At 38.3% G+C, this 17,933-nt stretch overlaps 1 protein-coding gene across 1 annotated transcript; it reads right to left on the minus strand.

Moving 5' to 3' along the window:
* Window positions 1–1,412: 1,412 nt before the first annotated feature.
* LOC119743446 (NXPE family member 3-like) lies at window positions 1,413–17,159 on the minus strand. Its single transcript, XM_038219847.1, has 5 exons — window positions 16,843–17,159; window positions 16,369–16,511; window positions 4,910–5,745; window positions 4,163–4,215; window positions 1,413–2,805 (listed from the first exon to the last, which is right to left on the minus strand). Exons 2-5 carry the CDS (start codon window positions 16,477–16,479, stop codon window positions 2,027–2,029), a joined length of 1,779 nt encoding a protein of 592 aa, XP_038075775.1. The 5' UTR covers window positions 16,480–16,511; window positions 16,843–17,159; the 3' UTR covers window positions 1,413–2,026.
* Between the last annotated feature and the right edge of the window lie 774 nt (window positions 17,160–17,933).

Consider the following 17,933-nt stretch of genomic DNA (forward strand, 5'->3'; position numbering starts at 1 on the left):
ATGTATGTTGACAGCTTTGCTTTCAAAAGGTACATTTAACATCAAAAATCAAAGTTAAAAAATTACTATAAAATACCGTATAATATACTTGAATGTAAGTGATTAAGTCTTTAGCAAAGTGGAATTTTTGTATCAATTTCCAACGATAGTCGGCCGACCATCGTTGGAAAAAAACTGACTCCCTTTCAAAATACTGCCCCAATTTACACAATTTAGTCCACAACGCGGCTGCAAGCCAGCTAGTCTGGTTCCCTGACCAGATAACTCCCAGACAATTAACTTTCTGTGTTACCGGAAGTGCAAGGAAATTGAATATTATTAAGCATTTTACTACAAACAAAGAAATGGAAGTGTTTTGTGAAGAACGCCAAACACAAAAACAGCATGATGGCGTAATCATCAGCTCCAATGGCAAATTAAAAAACAAACCAATTGTCAAGATCATTTGATAGTAATGACTATGTTTCTATTACAAATAACATCTGGTACAATGTTGACCTGCTGCTTCCAAAGGCTGTGGCATCATGAAACCGAAAGTTGCGTGTTATTAAAACATACACATAAACAATTGTTATTATATCTAAATTTTCACTTCATGATGAACATGTATCCTCTCTGAACTAAATCAATACTCGATTGCACATTAACTGATCAAACCGGAAATATCGGGCGTGTTAAAAAAATGTGTACTCAAATTTATAAATCCGATAAGATGCATTTTGTCTTCAAATTAAAACAAATGATTTCACTAGAAAAAGCTCAATATCGTGCTCCATTTTTTGTTGTGACCAAAACAACAGTGTTGTAGTCGAGTACTTTTTTCCGAGTACTGCCGAGTACCTAGATCGCCGAGTACGAGTACGAGTGCTTCCGAGTACAAGAACAGGTCTCCGAGTACGAGTACTTGAATGTCCGAGTACAAGTACGAGTACTTGTACTTCCAAGTACGAGTACGAGTACGAGTACTTGTATTTCCGAATACGGCACCGGGTACATTATTATGCTTGAAGCCTAAAATTATGTGTACTGTTAATCACTTGTGATACAAACTAGGGTTCGTCTTTGTAAGCTTTTTTAATTATTTGAAATTAATTTTTTTTTTTTTTTAAATCGGCAACAGCAGGAAGTATTTTCCAAGGAAATGCCACACAGCTGAGATACAGACATGAAAGTTTAGGTCAACTGTCATTTCATAAAATTAATCTACCATGCTGTGCATTATTAGGTGTTGGGCCTTGAGCCCAACACCTATTGGTTTTGTAAGAAAAATGGAAACATATATGAACTTCATTTGTCAATACATGAATGCCCAATCCACCGCAGATGTAGTTTTTTTGCAATTACGTCATCATGACGTCATCATGGGTCACGTGACGTCACTTGAAAGTTTAATAAATTTAATCTTTGAAATTCCATGTAAAATCAACCGTGAGAGACCGGAACCGTTTTGTTTCGGTAATAACTCATGAACAAAACAAATAATGATGGTCAGACTCTATGATCTGATTATCATGCCTTGATTTTACGTACATGAAGTTGCTTGACCTTTACTTCCGGGGTTAACGGAAGGTCAAAGTTAAGTGAATTCAAAAAACCGAAATATATGTGAATATAAAACAAACAAAATTTCTCCTTTAACGATTCCAAGGGTGAAGATGAAACTCTGTACAAACATGCTCTAATGTGACATCATCATGACGTCATCACATATCAATCTAATACATTTTTTTTTCTCTCAATCTAATAAATGGTTAAACCGAAAGAATCTTGAATATCTTACTTATATCATACTTTTCCTGTCTTTGCATAAACATATTTACAACTGAATTTGACAATGTTAAGTTAAATAGTTTTGCGCCCAATAACCCTGCGTTTATCTAAAAAACAAAACAAAAAAACTAACAACAAACCTCTACTTCGTGTTACGTTTTCAGACTCGACGGAGTTCTATAAATGCAGGATATCACGTGTCATCACAACATGTACAATAGTGTCACGAAAATCTGGAACAAATAAGTTCTTCAACTTAGTGTGGATGTAAAGTATCACAAACATAGCCTACAAACATCTTAAGTTCTTCCATAATAACAGTCATGGGCATGTGAACATTTTTGCGTGCGGGATAAGCGAGGTTCATGTCCCATATAGGCAAGAAAAACGCCCCGATACCTCCAAAGGCCTCACGGTTGATGGTCTCAATCTGAGTTAAGATGTAGTCAGATATGAACATCGCGGCTTCCCAGCTTTTATGGTCCCTTGGGTGGGGTCCTTTGATGACGAAAGGTATATCGGGACATCTGTGCCGTAGATCAATGACAGCTTTCCTGATTAGACGGACTCGCTCGATGTAACTGTCCCGCGTCCATTGGGCGAAGTGGGCCCATGGACTGATGACTACAACGTAGTTGCAATCGGCATCGTTGAGTCCATTCAAGACATCCACCTCCTCTCTCATCTCGTTCAGCTTGTAGGTGTGCGACCCGATCACGTACGGGTGAAACTGAAAATACAAGGTGAGATTGAGAGAGTCATAGTGCATCTTTGACCACAATCTCTTGCCTGGCTTATCGACGGTGGCAGTGTCCAGTAACTTGATTAAACCATTCAGCCACTGATTCATGGTTGAATCGCCAAGTATCACAAGACGCTGCCCGCGGAGGCAGGACGTCAGCGACGACTTCTCCGTCCATGTCCCGAACTCGCACAAGAGTGAGTTCCACTTGTCATTCATCCAATACCCCTGGATTGTAGGGATCGGCTGGTCCGCCTTGCAGCGAGGCAGCTTGTTATGCTCAAGTCCTGACCCTGCATGTGTTAAAATAAGAATTGCAAACTCTTATCTTCAATACGTTATCTGCTCGCACTCAGTATTTTTTGTTTATGTCTATACGCTTGTATATCATCCTCTCAACGTTAATTTAAACATAGATAATGAAAGCTATATATAGACACAATTAAAACTAGAAAGCACTCGGAGGACTATCTCTACACACATTTTCGCGGAAATCCGTCCACACCTTTTCGAGTTATCCTGTCCACAGACAAACCAACCAACCAACAAACAAACAAACATCCCAACAAACCAACGACGGTGAAAACATAACCTCACTGTCGGAGGTATCTAGAGATTCGCGTTGAGTTACAAACGCTGGGTGATCGGGCCGAAAAGAACTTCATATGATATTTCCCAGTGTGAATACTTTAATGCCAGAACAGAAAAAGGTTCATGAAATTTAGCCTTTTCAGTAAAGCCATTCTGCATCTTTTGGGATATGAAACATATCAGTACATTTTATGTGCACGTTATTTCCGGATTGATGACGTGTGCAAGCTAAATACTATTCTGGTATAATTTTGTGGTACGAACACTATCGTCATTATAGACACTGATCAAAATAATGAAGAATAATAATTAAAAAAACTTGTGGTTGTCCAAATAATATATAGGTTAAATTTGATAAAAGTTTGACGTTCAATTTAATTTGACGCACTGCTAGAGGGCGACCTTTCGGGTGATGACGTCATCATGCTGTTTTTGTTTTGTTTTCGTTTTCAAGTTAAATTCAATTTCATTGCATTTCCAGTAATACCTGCACGTCCGGCGACACCGGAAGTAAAGGTTTGAGCATGGTAATAAGATATGAACACGGTACTCTATTTAGTTTAAACTATATTGTCAAAGTTTGCTCTTAAAACGCTCGTAATTGGATACCTGATGACGTCACAAAATTTATAACATCTTCGGACCGGAGTCCAAATTCATACCAGGTTTCATTATCACCACGTCGACAGTTTGGAAGAAATCATATAGTTTGTTTTGATTTGAGGCTCTTTTCTATATTTTGAATTCACCTATTAAACATCGTCCTTCCGGTAGACGACTCTGACTTCGGTAATCAAAAATATTTATCAAGGCAAGGTCTATCATTTCACAAGGTAGGAACGTGATCTTGCATTTTGTTCATTAGTTATAAATGACAGAAACTTGACATCTTTTAAACAAAAATCGTTTGTAATGTGATGCCTGATGACGTCATCATGACGGCAGAGTAACTGCACCACTCGGGATCATGGTCGCTATATATTAAAAGTTACACGTTTATACCATAAACCGTTTCGGAGAAAACCCGCGGTCAATCATATCAAGGATTGTGCCACCAACCTTCAATTCGCAATGTGGAGTTTGTCACGGGAACACCTTGCTCAAAATATGGCCTGTAACGAAAAGAAAAGAATGACGTCAAAATAAATGTATTGTATATCAAGCGATATAATGTCACCAGGTCTGTAGCCGGGGGGCAACCCCCCCCCCCCCCCAAAAAAAAAAAATCGGCCGCATCTCCACTTTCTCCTCGGGATTGTGTATTTCCATGCGTAATCGACGTTGTTTTTTTTTACACTTTAAAGGTTCACTTTATGATGAAAAGATCCAGTTGATGGTCAAAACTGGGATGGATTGAAGGAGAAATGAGAATTTGCGTCGGGACATGTAGACTTTACATTTGTGTTGCCCTTCAACACTATTAAAAAAAAAATATGTGGGGGGGATTGTTGTCCGCGGGCTTGCGAGAAACCGTTTGCCGCTTACTCCGGTGAAACTCGAACCCACAACCTCCTGTTTACTACCGGCAGCCCGTTACCAAATCTGAACGAATAGGCCTAAAGTGAAGACCAGGTGAATTTCAATGCTTCCCCTGAGTATACATTGGTTTCTTTTTGTTAAAACATTTTATTATTGAAATTGTACACACCATGCCAGCGCTACTTTTGTATGTTCTAAATAAACTTCAATGCATTTTCTCTTCTTACATATAGATTTTAAGCGTGATTCAGTTTTCGCGCGAAAAAAAAGGCATGGGGGGTAATACTAATTCTAACACTTATCAAAAGTACAAAATGTACTACCCACCTTTTGTATAAGTATTCCATACCATTGCCCAACTCTTTTGCTCTGTTACTTGTAGCCTGACGGTGAATGTTGAGTGCGTACAGGGACTCACAGGGAAAATCTGGTTTCTTGTCACAGAGAAAGACAGTGCTTCCCAATGCACGGTAGGCAGGGTACTCGCACTTCCCTTCCCACTTCCCATGGTGCTGCAGATAGCACACGGCATCCGTTGTTTTGCCTTTGAACGAATAACGTCCCAACCAAATAGCCCTTCGCTCCGAATTCCACACAATGTTTCTCAAGTGGTACACAGCCTCGCTTGCGTGGACCAGGATCAAGTTGAACTTGGCGTTGCCGGGCCAGGCGGCCAGCACGTACGCGTCGTAGGTACCGTTGCCGTGGTCAACTACATGTCCAGCGGTGCTCGCCTTGGGGTCTTTATCGGAGTTCAAAGTAGCGTACCACATGTCCCCGCCAAGAATGCGTTTCCTCCCGTTGAAATCCCTGCTCTGAATTCGGTAATGTAAGACATCCCCTACTTTGATGCTTCGTCCTACGTGTGATACCAGCTCGACATGTGTCATTTTGAAACTCGTCAACTCCATACTTGTCCCTCTCCCCGTGCTGTTCACGACTTCTATGTTCTTGTATGCCGTGGAATCCACATCGTTGAATACAGTCTTATCCCACGTTTTGAGGAGCAAGTTTTGATCCAATGCCGCAAGCTGTGTTCCGGGGGTTCTTGGTACCTGAGACTGGTCAAGAGAAAACTGACCACGTGGCAGTATTTTGGGCGGGAGAATCACGTTCTTCACCGGTGCAATCAAGTGGAATTGTCCGCTTTGATAGAATAGTGCCTGTAGTAATGTTCACAAGTGCAAAACAAGGGGGAAAATCAATAAAGGGCTTCCACAAGTAAACAAATAAATAAATAAAAACAAAAATCGGCTAGAATAAGTTAATAGAGATTACTTCCCAGCTGTAAATCGATTTACATCGTTATAACAAAAGTGCACGAACACTGATATGTGTACAACTTTAAAGTGGGCATTGTTCTCTACCCGACTTAAAAAAAAATGATGCATTTCTGTTATCTTTTTGACGTAGAAATGTTGTTGTTGTATTTCCATTTTTTTCTATTGAGACTTATTCAAACATCTTACACACTTTTTTCTTGTAAGACTTCTATTCAAATATGTATACGAAACCTATTTTTATCGACAGTCTCTATTGTGCAATAATTTACACTGCATTCAATACTATAGTCTTCGGCCTCTTCGTTTCTTTTCCCCTTTGTTCTTTTTTAGAGGTTGGGCCCATGCCCCACCGGGAGGCCGTTGCCCTTTGCGACACTGTATTAGCGGAACTTGTCATGAATGATCAAAGTGTAGTCCGACAGCCAGTGTGAACCGTGTTTTGTTGGATATATATGTTTTTGTGTATTCTACCCAAGAAGGTCATACTATTAAAGCTATAGTCCATCATTTGCAGCCATCCGAAAAAGTAACTGGGGTATTATTGTTGAAAAACATACTTGGTTGAAAGATAGTAAGTGGACTAAACTCCCTGTGAAATTAATCTTTCAGGCAAGCTATAACTTTGAAGTAATCAACGAAAGAAGGCCTTTCCAACGGTGCGTCCTAAGACGCACCGTAGGAAATTTTAAATTAGTAGTTCGTTTTGTTATTCGGCGCAGCGCGCGCAAACATTGGCACGACGCACAGGCGCGCGCGGTTGCTATAATTCGTCGGATCAGTGCGCGACATCGCGTATAGCTGCAATTCAAAACAATTCAAAACATGATTCAGCAACTTTTGATTTGAAATTGAGATCCTAGAATGCTGTTTTTCCCGGAATATACAGCTGAAGCTGAGCTGAAACTTCGTCAGGTTAGTTGTTCAGTATCCTTCATTAGATTTTGAACACTTTTGTTGCTTCAAACGAACAAAATGCACAAATTACAAATGAAGGACTATATCTTTAAAGAATCTGCATGATGTCATCTTCTCAGGGTTGGACAATTTTTGATATCAATTCGTCGATCGTACCACGATCTGACCTATCTGAATTTTTGACGAATTTGGGGTTTTAGCATATTCTGGTTATGCATGATGAAATCTTTATTTTCTGAAAATTTCTAATTCATTAGTTGCCTAATTAGCTTATTAATTTGATTCAGCTAATTAAAAATGTTGACCTATCGCTACAAAATGCAAATTATCATTTCACGAACTGACGCATCAAGAAAGGTCACTTCGTGAAACGCGTAAACAACGCTGTCAGTTTTCCACGAAGTGACTTATAGAGTCTGGTACCTGGACTTAATGTGGGCCCTATCACTTTTTTATGAAATTGAGTTACTAGGGGCCAGTCTTTAGCGTTATCAGAAACAATGGCGGCGTACACATGTCGTTTGATGGCTGAACGAAACTAGCAAGTTTCAACCGAGTTTCTGATTCTGTAAACGTCTGTAAGTATATTCCTTCTGTATTTTGATACTCGTATTGCAATATGTTTGTGTTGGGCTTTGTCTAAATACATGTTTTGCAGAGACTCGTGTGCATGATAGCACAAAATCCTACACTAATTAGCCTATTGGCGTACTGTAGTGTAGACGGTAGTGGGTAGTCATAATCAGTCAGAATAACACTTGAGTGGGGTTCGATTCCGAACTAATGCTTTTTAATGACGTCTCGGTTGATTTTTATGTTGATTCATTGACTGTCCTTTCGGGAAAATATTTATTAAATAAAAGGGCCAAACTAAGGTTGCTTTTTTAATATTATGATTCGTGATTGGTTTGGTTTGTTTGTTTGTGTTACAGAATGTGGATGTCTCTATGGTGGCCCTGAAGGGACATCGCATATCGCAAACGTGTGCGCATACGTATGCGATGTCGCGAAATTTATCGCGAATGTGTGCGCACACGTATGCAATATCGTGAAACAATTCGCGAATATGTGCGCACACGTATGCAATGTCGCGAAATTTATCGCGAATATGTGCGCACACGTATGCAATGTCGTAAAACAATTCGCTAATATGTGCGCACACGTATGCGATGTTGCAAAATTTATCGCGAATATGTGCGCACACGTATGCGATGTCGCAAAATTTATCGCGAATATGTGCGCACACGTATGCGATGTCGCGAAATTTATCGCGAATATGTGCGCACACGTATGCGATGTCGCGAAATTTATCGCGAATATATGCGCACACGTATGCGATGTCGTGAAATTTATCGCGAATATGTGCGCACACGTATGCGAATTTGTTTGCAATGTCGTGAATTTTACTGCATACCTTGTCGCATACCTTTCAGTAAAATTCCTAATGAACTGGGGAGTTGTAGCAGCTAGTCTGGAATCTAGACGTACTGTTAGATATAAATAGGGTCTGACTAATAAACCTGTCGAGCGCAAACTTGCTACTTGCGCAACTTTGAAATTTGCGCGCGCAAGTTTGAAACTCACGTGGTGTCATATTTCAGCCAATAAATATGCGCACGCAAATTTAAATTGCCGTGATTTGCAGGTGTTGCGATCAATTTGTACATGAACTGCACGTTCTATTAATGATAAATGAACTGCTGCGAACTGCTAATAATACCACCTAGATAAAATTACTTGATCTTCCCAGTAGATGGATGAAATGGATTATGCAATACAAATTCAAATTTATAAAACTATGTTGGGTAACATTTTGTTTTAAAGGGGTGTTATAGGTCAGCAGCACTCCCTTTTGTGCACTTTTAGAGTGGAAAATGGAGACTCCTGATTAGGGCCTTAATTAACAGCTAATTAGTGGACCGAATTGGCCCCCTCCAAAATTTGATCTTCCCAGTAGATGGATGAAATGGATTATGCAATAAAAATTCAAATTTATAAAACTATGTGGGGTACATTTTGTTTTAAAGGGGTGTTATAGGTCATTAGCATTCAGTTTTGTGCACTTTTAGAGTGGAAAATGGAGACTCCTCAGTCTCCTCGATAGGGCCTTAAATAACAGCTAATTAGTGGACCGAATTGGCCCCCTCCAAAATTTGATCTTCCAAGTAGATGGATGAAATGGATTATGCAATAAAAATTCAAATTTATAAAACTATGTGGGGTACATTTTGTTTTAAAGGGGTGTTACAGGTCATCAGCATTCAGTTTTGTGCACTTTTAGAGTGGAAAATGGAGACTCCTCGATAGGGCCTTAAATAACAGCTAATCAGTGGACCGAATTGGCCCCCTCCAAAATTTGATCTTCCCAGTAGATGGATGAAATGGATTATGCAATAAAAATTCAAATTTATAAAACTATGTGGGGTACATTTTGTTTTAAAGGGGTGTTATAGGTCATCAGCATTCAGTTTTGTGCACTTTTAGAGTGGAAAATGGAGACTCCTCGATAGGGCCTTAATTAACAGCTAATTAGTGGACCAAATTGGCCCCCTCCAAAATATGATGTGCCCAATAGAAGGTTCGGTTAGATGAAAGCATAAAAAATAGTACATTTATTGTATAACTTTAACATTTCGTTGGGAAAGTCCAAGAAATCCTTTCACTACAAACAGAGAGGCAACCACCTTTTACTCTATGTGTTTGAGATTTTGATACCGCGGTTGAGAACGCGGCTAAGAACGCGGCTAAGAACGCGGCTAGGTTTTGGGCCCATAACGCGGCTAAGTTTAGTTTGGTATGACCTTGGCCACGCTGAAATGTAACTGCCTGGTACCCAAGCTCCTGCCTTGAAGTATCTTGGGTATACAAAATGGGACCAGGGCCACTTGCGTACTCCCTAGGTCACTAACAAATTGCCCGCAAAAATGACATCACCCCAAAGGTATGCGACAAAGGTATGCAATAAAATTCACGACATTGCAAACAAAATCGCATACGTGAGCGCACATATTCGCGAATTGTTTCACGACATCGCATACGTGTGCGCATATATTCACGATAAATTTCACGACATCGCATACGTGTGCGCACATATTCGCGATAAATTTCGCGACATCGCATACGTGTGCGCACATATTCGCGAATTGTTTCACGACATTGCATACGTGTGCGCACATATTCGCGATAAATTTCACGACATCGCATACGTATGCGCACATATTTGAGATAAATTTCACGACATCGCATACGTGTGCGCACATATTCGCGATAAATTTCACGACATCGCATACGTGTGCGCACATATTCGCGATAAATTTCACGACATTGCATACGTGTGCGCACATATTCGCGATAAATTTCGCGACATCGCATTCGTGTGCGCACATATTCGCGAATTGTTTCACGACATTGCATACGTGTGCGCACACATTCGCGATAAATTTTGCGACATCGCAAACGTGTGCGCACACGTTTGCGATATGCGATGTCCCTTCAGGGCCACCATATGTCTCAGTGGTTAATTGCAGCCAAAAGTTTATACAGAGCACCATTCGTCTACATAATTGAATGAAGTTTTGAAAACGCTTCCTTGAAAGGAAAGTGATCGATTCCTGAAGCATGAATGTAAGCATTTTTTTTAACCTAAAGGTTATTATTTAACCTTTCATACTTTTGCTGCTTATTATTTTGGTTTTATACTGCCCGGCTTAGATCACGTTTTGTGCTTCGTTTCTCTCTTTTTAAATGTTAATTTAGTACTCCAGTCTTGCTACAATTCTAAAGTCAATGCAGATAACAAAAAGAATATAAATGGGGTGAACTGAAAAAAAGTTAAGCTCAGTTGCTATGATTTGCTTTAGTTAATATTGCAAAACATGTGAAAATCTAAAAAAGACACAGACTGCAAGGATAGTGACACCAGACATTAAACACATTCTGAATGATTTATCAATAATTCCCTTCAACAAACTGTAATTGTTTTATATTGAATTTCCATGCCGACTATATTAAAAGAAAAAAATCCAAATAAAAGTTCATGTAGATTCTAAATTTAAATTTAATAAAAAAGTATTGATTACTGAATGCATGAACCACCTGCCACAGTCTGCCTCGGAATGTAACGGGAAAATGCTCAGCCTTAAAACAAAGGGCGATTATTGATTGCCGATAACATGTTGAGTGAATGTATTTCTATTCTTTTTGTGTGCATTTCTCCAGATTTTCGATGTGTTGTGCTTGTAACTCCACAATCTTTGAACCAGGAGTTGTTCCTTAGCCGTCACTGTTATCACTTTTGCTCAACATCCTTCACTAATGCCAGACTTATCTTGAAATATTAAGAGATACCTCTTTTATTGTCAGTTCTTGCACTATTTCATTTATGCACCTATAGTCTGAAGTAAAACTAAAAACTAAAAACAGTTATTAAGAACACATAAAGGAAATTTATTGCTAAGAACGTTTCAAGTAAAGCCCTTATTTTTAAATTTGAAAGATTGCTGAGAACAACTCTTTGCACTGCCTCTCTGTTGAACTCTTTACATCAGACCTGCACCATGATGGTCAGTCCCAGTTCAAACATCAAGGCAGTACTTGTCTTTCTACATAATTAATTTGTTTCTTAGATTTACTTTTCTATCCCTTGAGTGGCCCTTAAATATGGCCTGTTCTGATAGTCGACTATCAAAATAACCAAAATCTTCATTGTATTAACGCGACTAAACATCCTATATATAATTCAGTTTTGACGTTTTGAGCATTGTTAATTAAAATGCAGCCGATTTTTTTTTTTTAATGTATGTCATTGAGATATATCATTATTTTTTTTTTTAAGGGGGAGGCTTACAAAGTATCTGCAGAAAAATAATAGGTTTAAAAAATGAGAAAGTAAACTTTGAAGAATAAAAAAAATAGAAAACAACGATTTGAAGATTATGAGAGTGTACATGTACGTTTATCGTTTTGTTTCAGTGTAACTTGAACTTGTGAGTCTTGTTTAAAAAAAATACCTGTTTTGTCCACGGATTTTATTTCTCGATTTTTTTACAGATAAGAATAAAAAAATAATGGAATAAAAGTACACCTTTACAATGAATTCGTTCAAGAATTATTACTAGGAGGTATACACAATGTATTCAACGAGTTTCTATGCACCCCGTATATATTGGAATTCGTTTTCTAATTTCCTTCACTATAACAGCGTTTTAATTTGTAAGAGCTTATTAATCTCTAATAACAATAATATTAATATAAAAAACAACAGATTGCAACGAACCTCCATATGACTTAACGTGAAGAGGTCCGCGCGCGCGCATGCGCATATGACATAAGTCACTATCAGCCACAGAGAAATCGAAATTGTTCGTTTCACGAAGTGACCTATCTGGATAGGTCGCCGTTCGCGCGCATGGAAAATGAAAATTAAATGTTCACGAAGTGACCTATCTAGATAGGTCGCCGTTCGCGCGCATGAAATGTGAAAATGAAATTTTCACGAAGTGACTTATGGATTTGGCGCCTATTTTTTACCTGGTAATGATGAGTTTTTGCCTTAGAAACAATTTAAAATCATAATTCAACTATCCAACTTTATTATATATAAAAACTGAGTCAACAAAAATTAGTGTTCTTGGTGAAAGAGTGGATGCAAAATAGGCCCAACTTCAAACGCGTTTTTCTCGAAATGGCAAAAACTGAAATAGGTCAGATCGTGGTACGATCGACGAATTGTTTATTGAGTGATCGGGCATAACCGCATCAGTTTTTAGAATTGTTCGAATAAATCTTGTTTGTTTCCGTTTTTCTGGACTGTAATTCTCCGCGGGTTTTCTCCACAATGGTTTATGGTATAAACTTGTAACTTAAAAAAAAAAAATCATCCCTGACCCCGAGTGGTACCCACGTCTTTCACTTATAACTCTTGAACAAAAAGAAAATCAATGACTCTTGTATTTTGTAATCAGATAAACCATTAATAAATTGATAATCGTTTTTATCTTGCACGTGAAATCGCTCGACCTTTACCTCCGGGGCTGAATATTCAAATGTAGAAATTTCTTCCAAATGGTTTACGGGATGATGATAAAACCTAATATGAATCTGAACCCTGGTCCGAAGATGTGAAAATGTTGTGAAGTTGTGACGCAAAAATTAACAGCGATTTAATGTCAACATTTTAAAAATTACTTTGAACTGTAACTTTTCACATAAGTGGAGTACAGTTCTCATTTTTGTTTGATCAGTTAGACAGTGTTTAGAGTAATATTTTGAATTTCCGTGCACTTAGTCGTTTGACCATTACTTCTGGTGTAATGAAATTTGAATATAACTTGGAAATGGAAGCATTTTACTAGTTATATAAATTAGACAAATAATCAGTGGGAATGTCAAACACAAAAATGGGTATGATGACGTCATTACGTGAAAGGACGTCCTTTAGCGGTACGTCAAAGATAGATGAAATTTGAATTTAAAAACCATTTGTCACACATTTTATCAAATTTCCCCCGATTTTCTTTGTACAATCTCAAAGGACTTTGTGGGGGTTCAGAATCATGACGTCATCGGACCGGAAGTTATTGTAGACAGCATTTGAAAATGATCAGTTTTCTTTCCTTTAAGTTGAAATCGAGACCGGAAGTTAAGTGTTATTAATACCTACACTGAAATATTCATTTTAATTTTCATATTTTCAGAAGTTGTTTTCACTGTATGATGAACGTTATCCTGTCTGAACTAAATAAATATTAAGTTTGGACATTTTAACTGATGACGTCATCAGTGTAAATAAAATGTATACTGATATTTATAAAACCCGAAAGGATACATTTTTGTTCAAGCTAAAACAAATGGTCCAACTGGCAACGGATGAATTTCTGTTCATAAAAATATTCACAACTTAACTGGCCAATAAAATAGTTGTAGCTCTAGTTATATTTGCAGTGTTATTTGTTTGATACAGGGATCATGGCAAATGTAATAGACTAAAGGACCAAATTCTTTAGAAAGAAATTTTGGGGCGAGCTGGGGATATTTTATCAGTGTAGGTTTTACTCTAGTTTTTATGAGGAAAAACTTGCAGAGGGTAAAGCATGAATAGGTTTTTGTTATCAAAACAAAGAGACTGGAATTGGCGTACAGCATGACTACATGTAGTCTAAATGAAAGTCGATGCCATTCCTATTAGGTTGGGGATGTGTGTAACCGCAGGATGGACCCGTGCTGTTTTTTTTGTAAGGTTGAGTACACAATGCTAGCATCCGTACGTCTATTGAAATCTAAAATGAAAAAAAAAAAACTTTCTGTAGGATCGGTAGGGCATCACTCGCCCGGCCATTGGAGCGGTTACAGGGCCACCACGCGGCGGCGCGCGGCTCCTGTCCGCCTGCCTCGTCTGTTGGACTGGCCGTTCCAACCGACCTTTAGCTACGAGATTTTCCTTGTTGAGTGGTCGGGCACAACCCGACCACTCTTTGGATCTGTTAGAATTAATTGGGTGGTCGGGCACAACCCGACCACTCTCTGTTTTTGTTCTGATAAATCTTTATTTTTTTTCCCGGACAATACTTCTCCGCGGCTTTTCTCCTAAACGGTTCATGATATGAACTTGTAACTTTCAATATATATCGACCCTCATCCCTAGTGGTGCATATTACTCTGACGTCATGATGACGTCATCGGGTGTCAAATTACAAGCGATTTCAGCTAAAAAAGTGATCAATTACTTTCACCTTTAACTCTTGAACAAAATAATCAATGATGTTTGTATTCCGTGATCGGATAGACCATGAATTGATAAACATTTTTGTAGTGTACGTGAACTCGCTTGACCTTTACTTCCGGGTCTACCGGAAGGTCAAAGTTAGGTGAATTTAAAATGAAGACTTTAGCCTGAAATCAAAACAAAGCAGAATTTCTTCCAAACGGTTTACGGTATGACCCAAAAACCTAATGTGAACTTGTACCATGCTTCGAAGATGTTACAAATTTTGTTACGTCATCATGACGTCATCAGGGATCAAATTACAAGCGATTTCAGGGCAAATTTTGACAAAATAGTTTGCGCTATATCTTTGGAACTAAATAGAGTATCGTGTTCGTTTTTTTCGTGAGGTTGTAGACTATGCTGTGAGAAACATTTCTTGTTCGCGGACACAAAACCGCTTGACCTTCACTTCCGGTATTACCGGAAGTGCAATGAAAACCGAATGTAATTCAAAAGTGGAAGCATTTAACTACACACATAGAAATTATGATAGTTTTTAGTGAGGAATGCCAGACAAAAAAGTGTGATGACGTCATCTTTCGAAAGGGCGCCCCTAGCGGCACATAACACAGTGTTTGCTCTTTCTAATTTGAAAACCATCCGTTCAAATTTTACCAAATCGCTCCTTGATATTCTTTGATTAGCCAAAAATAACTTGGCAAGGTTTCAAATTCATGACGTCATCGGACTGGAAGTTACTTCTGTGAGAATTTGAAAACGACCGTATTCTAAAATTCGATTCATGTCGTATATCTACGTAGCCCAAGTTACGATATCCATTACAATGGTCACTTTTTGCTGCCAAATACTGTGACGTCATCAAACCGGAAGTTAGTTGTTATGAATAAATACACGAATATTTTCCATACTTTCATTCGTCATTAAACTTCACAATGAACATTTATCCACTCAGAACTAAATCAGTATTCACTTCCCGTTTTTGAATAATGCCGTCATCAAGCCAGATATAACTTGTGCTAGAATGTTAACTGAATTTTACCACAAAATAATTGATTGTGCCCGACAGGATTTAATTTCGTGATCCTTTGTTCTTACATAAAAATATTCATAAGTTAACACGGCAATGTTTATTGGAAAAAAAAGTCTGCCCGAACACTATTATTGCGAGGTTCCCTCGGTTCTCCGTTTCTACCCGGCTCCAATACGAGAACCGGAACCGCGAGTCCAGGGATCTGTCCAAACATATTATATATCCCCTGATGCAAGGTTCGGGTAAAAAGTGGCATCTGGCTGTCGGACTAATTGGAATAATTTTGCCTATTAATGTGAAGATAAAACACCACATTGCAATAAAACTGCTATGTTAACACCATGCGGGTTGAGAATCACTGTTTTAGTTTGGATACCATACATGGTGCTTTTCGTTGACAGCGGAAACATTGTATTGTTCCGTAGACATTGCTGTGAGAATACATGTATTTTTTTTTAAATACATGGAAAAATTAATAAACCTTCCGCAAACTGCTTACTCACTGTATTTACCTGAAAGACACAAATAAAAAAAACAGTTCGAGGGCCTGATCTTTCGACATGTACTATTGGTGTCTTTCTCAAATTGCATGCAGGCCTTTCAAAATTTGGAGGAAAAATCCTCGCACAAAATGTTACATCTAGCATACACTATAAAAAAGTAGTTTTCTTGATTTTGTAGATAGTCAGTTTTGAAGGTAAATAAAACGTCAGTGCCTACTGCTGTTTTTTACATATCGCCCCCATGCAAACCTTTTACAGTGCTGAGATTTTGTGACCCTTAGTAACAATACAGGTCAAGTATTGACAATGCACTCCAAACAAAGTCTTACCATTGCATATGACAAGGTTGCCAACATTGTGAGAGTAATAGGAACCAAGGTCTTCCAGTGACAAACAGCAGTCCGGGGAAAAAGCTCGCTACTTGCGCCATTTTCCTTCATATTTGTTGATCGACTGGATCGATGGACGGAGCCTGTGAACAATATTAGACCAGGATAGAAATTACTAACCGAGGCTTTAAGCTCTCCAGAGCAGGAAGGGCGGGGGGGGGGGGGGTTAACAGGCATGTGTTATACAGGGTGAGTAAACAAAAAAAACCGAAACAAAAATGGCAGGACCAATTTTTGAATGAAGTTTGGTCCGTAGCACTTTCAAATTGTAGGATATGAAAGCCCAATCAATGAGCTTTCTTTTAGTACAAGAATCAATCAAATCATTCGTGTCATTTTCAAGTTACGAAATTTTGAACACAAACACCGTTTTAAAGTTCTGTCCTCGAATCACAATTTTCTTAGCCTACTTACCAATGTCCAGACCACTTCTAAAGACACTGCCAGGTCCAAAGGAGCAGAATTGAACGTTCAATTCTGCCAGCGACTATTTCCGTGTGCTCGAAACATCACAGGGTGTGGTTAAATTGGGACTCATTGGTTTGAACTGCGCTTGCCTTAGTGAAACTATTTTAGACAGTGAAATGTGACGTGTGTGCGTTAGAGCTATATTGTAACGTAACAGAGACAGACACGAGCAATTTACTAAATTTTCATGCGACAACCCCCTTTTGTCCCGGAACGCAAAATATCAATGCGCGGTGACAATTCCACTTTTGCACAATTGACTTTGATATAAATATGCATACCACACACAACACACTACAACAACCGACGACACAGTGGGCCAGGTCAAGGTCAAACTGCGCCAGAATTGGTTCGAGTCGCTGATTGGACTAATATTAAGCATCTAGGGGTTTTCTGACGCGAGAAAGACAGTGGGCATAATTTCCAAACGCTGTGACGTCATTTAAACGCTGAATTTTGATTGGCTGACATAATACGCACATTTACACTGTTTTTTTTAATGAGGAGAATGTTGATATAACTTTTATAATTTAATTTTAAGTTCTTAAATTGTGATACAATTGTATTTTAATGATTTTTGTATGTCATATGCAACAATGTTTTCGCATTCTGCTTAATGCCACGTTCGATCCTTGTTCCCAAATATAATATTTCGGAATCTAACGAGTAGCCTAAACAAATTTCGGAAGAGTAGAATAGACCTGTTCTAAACAACATTTCTTGTTGTGTTAGGACCATAAACAAATAAAGAAAATGTATTTTGATTGAACTTAAGGACTGGCTGTCATTCTTTTTTTCCTTTTTTTTTTTGGCGTTTTATTTACTGTAAATTATTCACGCCAGTTTGTTATTTCCATTTAACAGTTTACAAAAATGCTTGTACAATATATGAGCGCGTCAAAAATAGTTTTAAATCAAATCGGTTAAGCAGCAGAGTTGTGCATATTTACTCTATGCAATAATTGAAAATAAAGCACGTGATATGTTGATATTTTTTATTGTTTAAAAAGTCATTACAAGTAATTTAGATCGCAAGA

Source organism: Patiria miniata, unplaced genomic scaffold, assembly GCF_015706575.1.
Source record: "Patiria miniata isolate m_02_andy unplaced genomic scaffold, ASM1570657v1 HiC_scaffold_6, whole genome shotgun sequence".
In the NCBI taxonomy this organism is placed as follows: Eukaryota; Metazoa; Echinodermata; class Asteroidea; order Valvatida; family Asterinidae; genus Patiria; species Patiria miniata.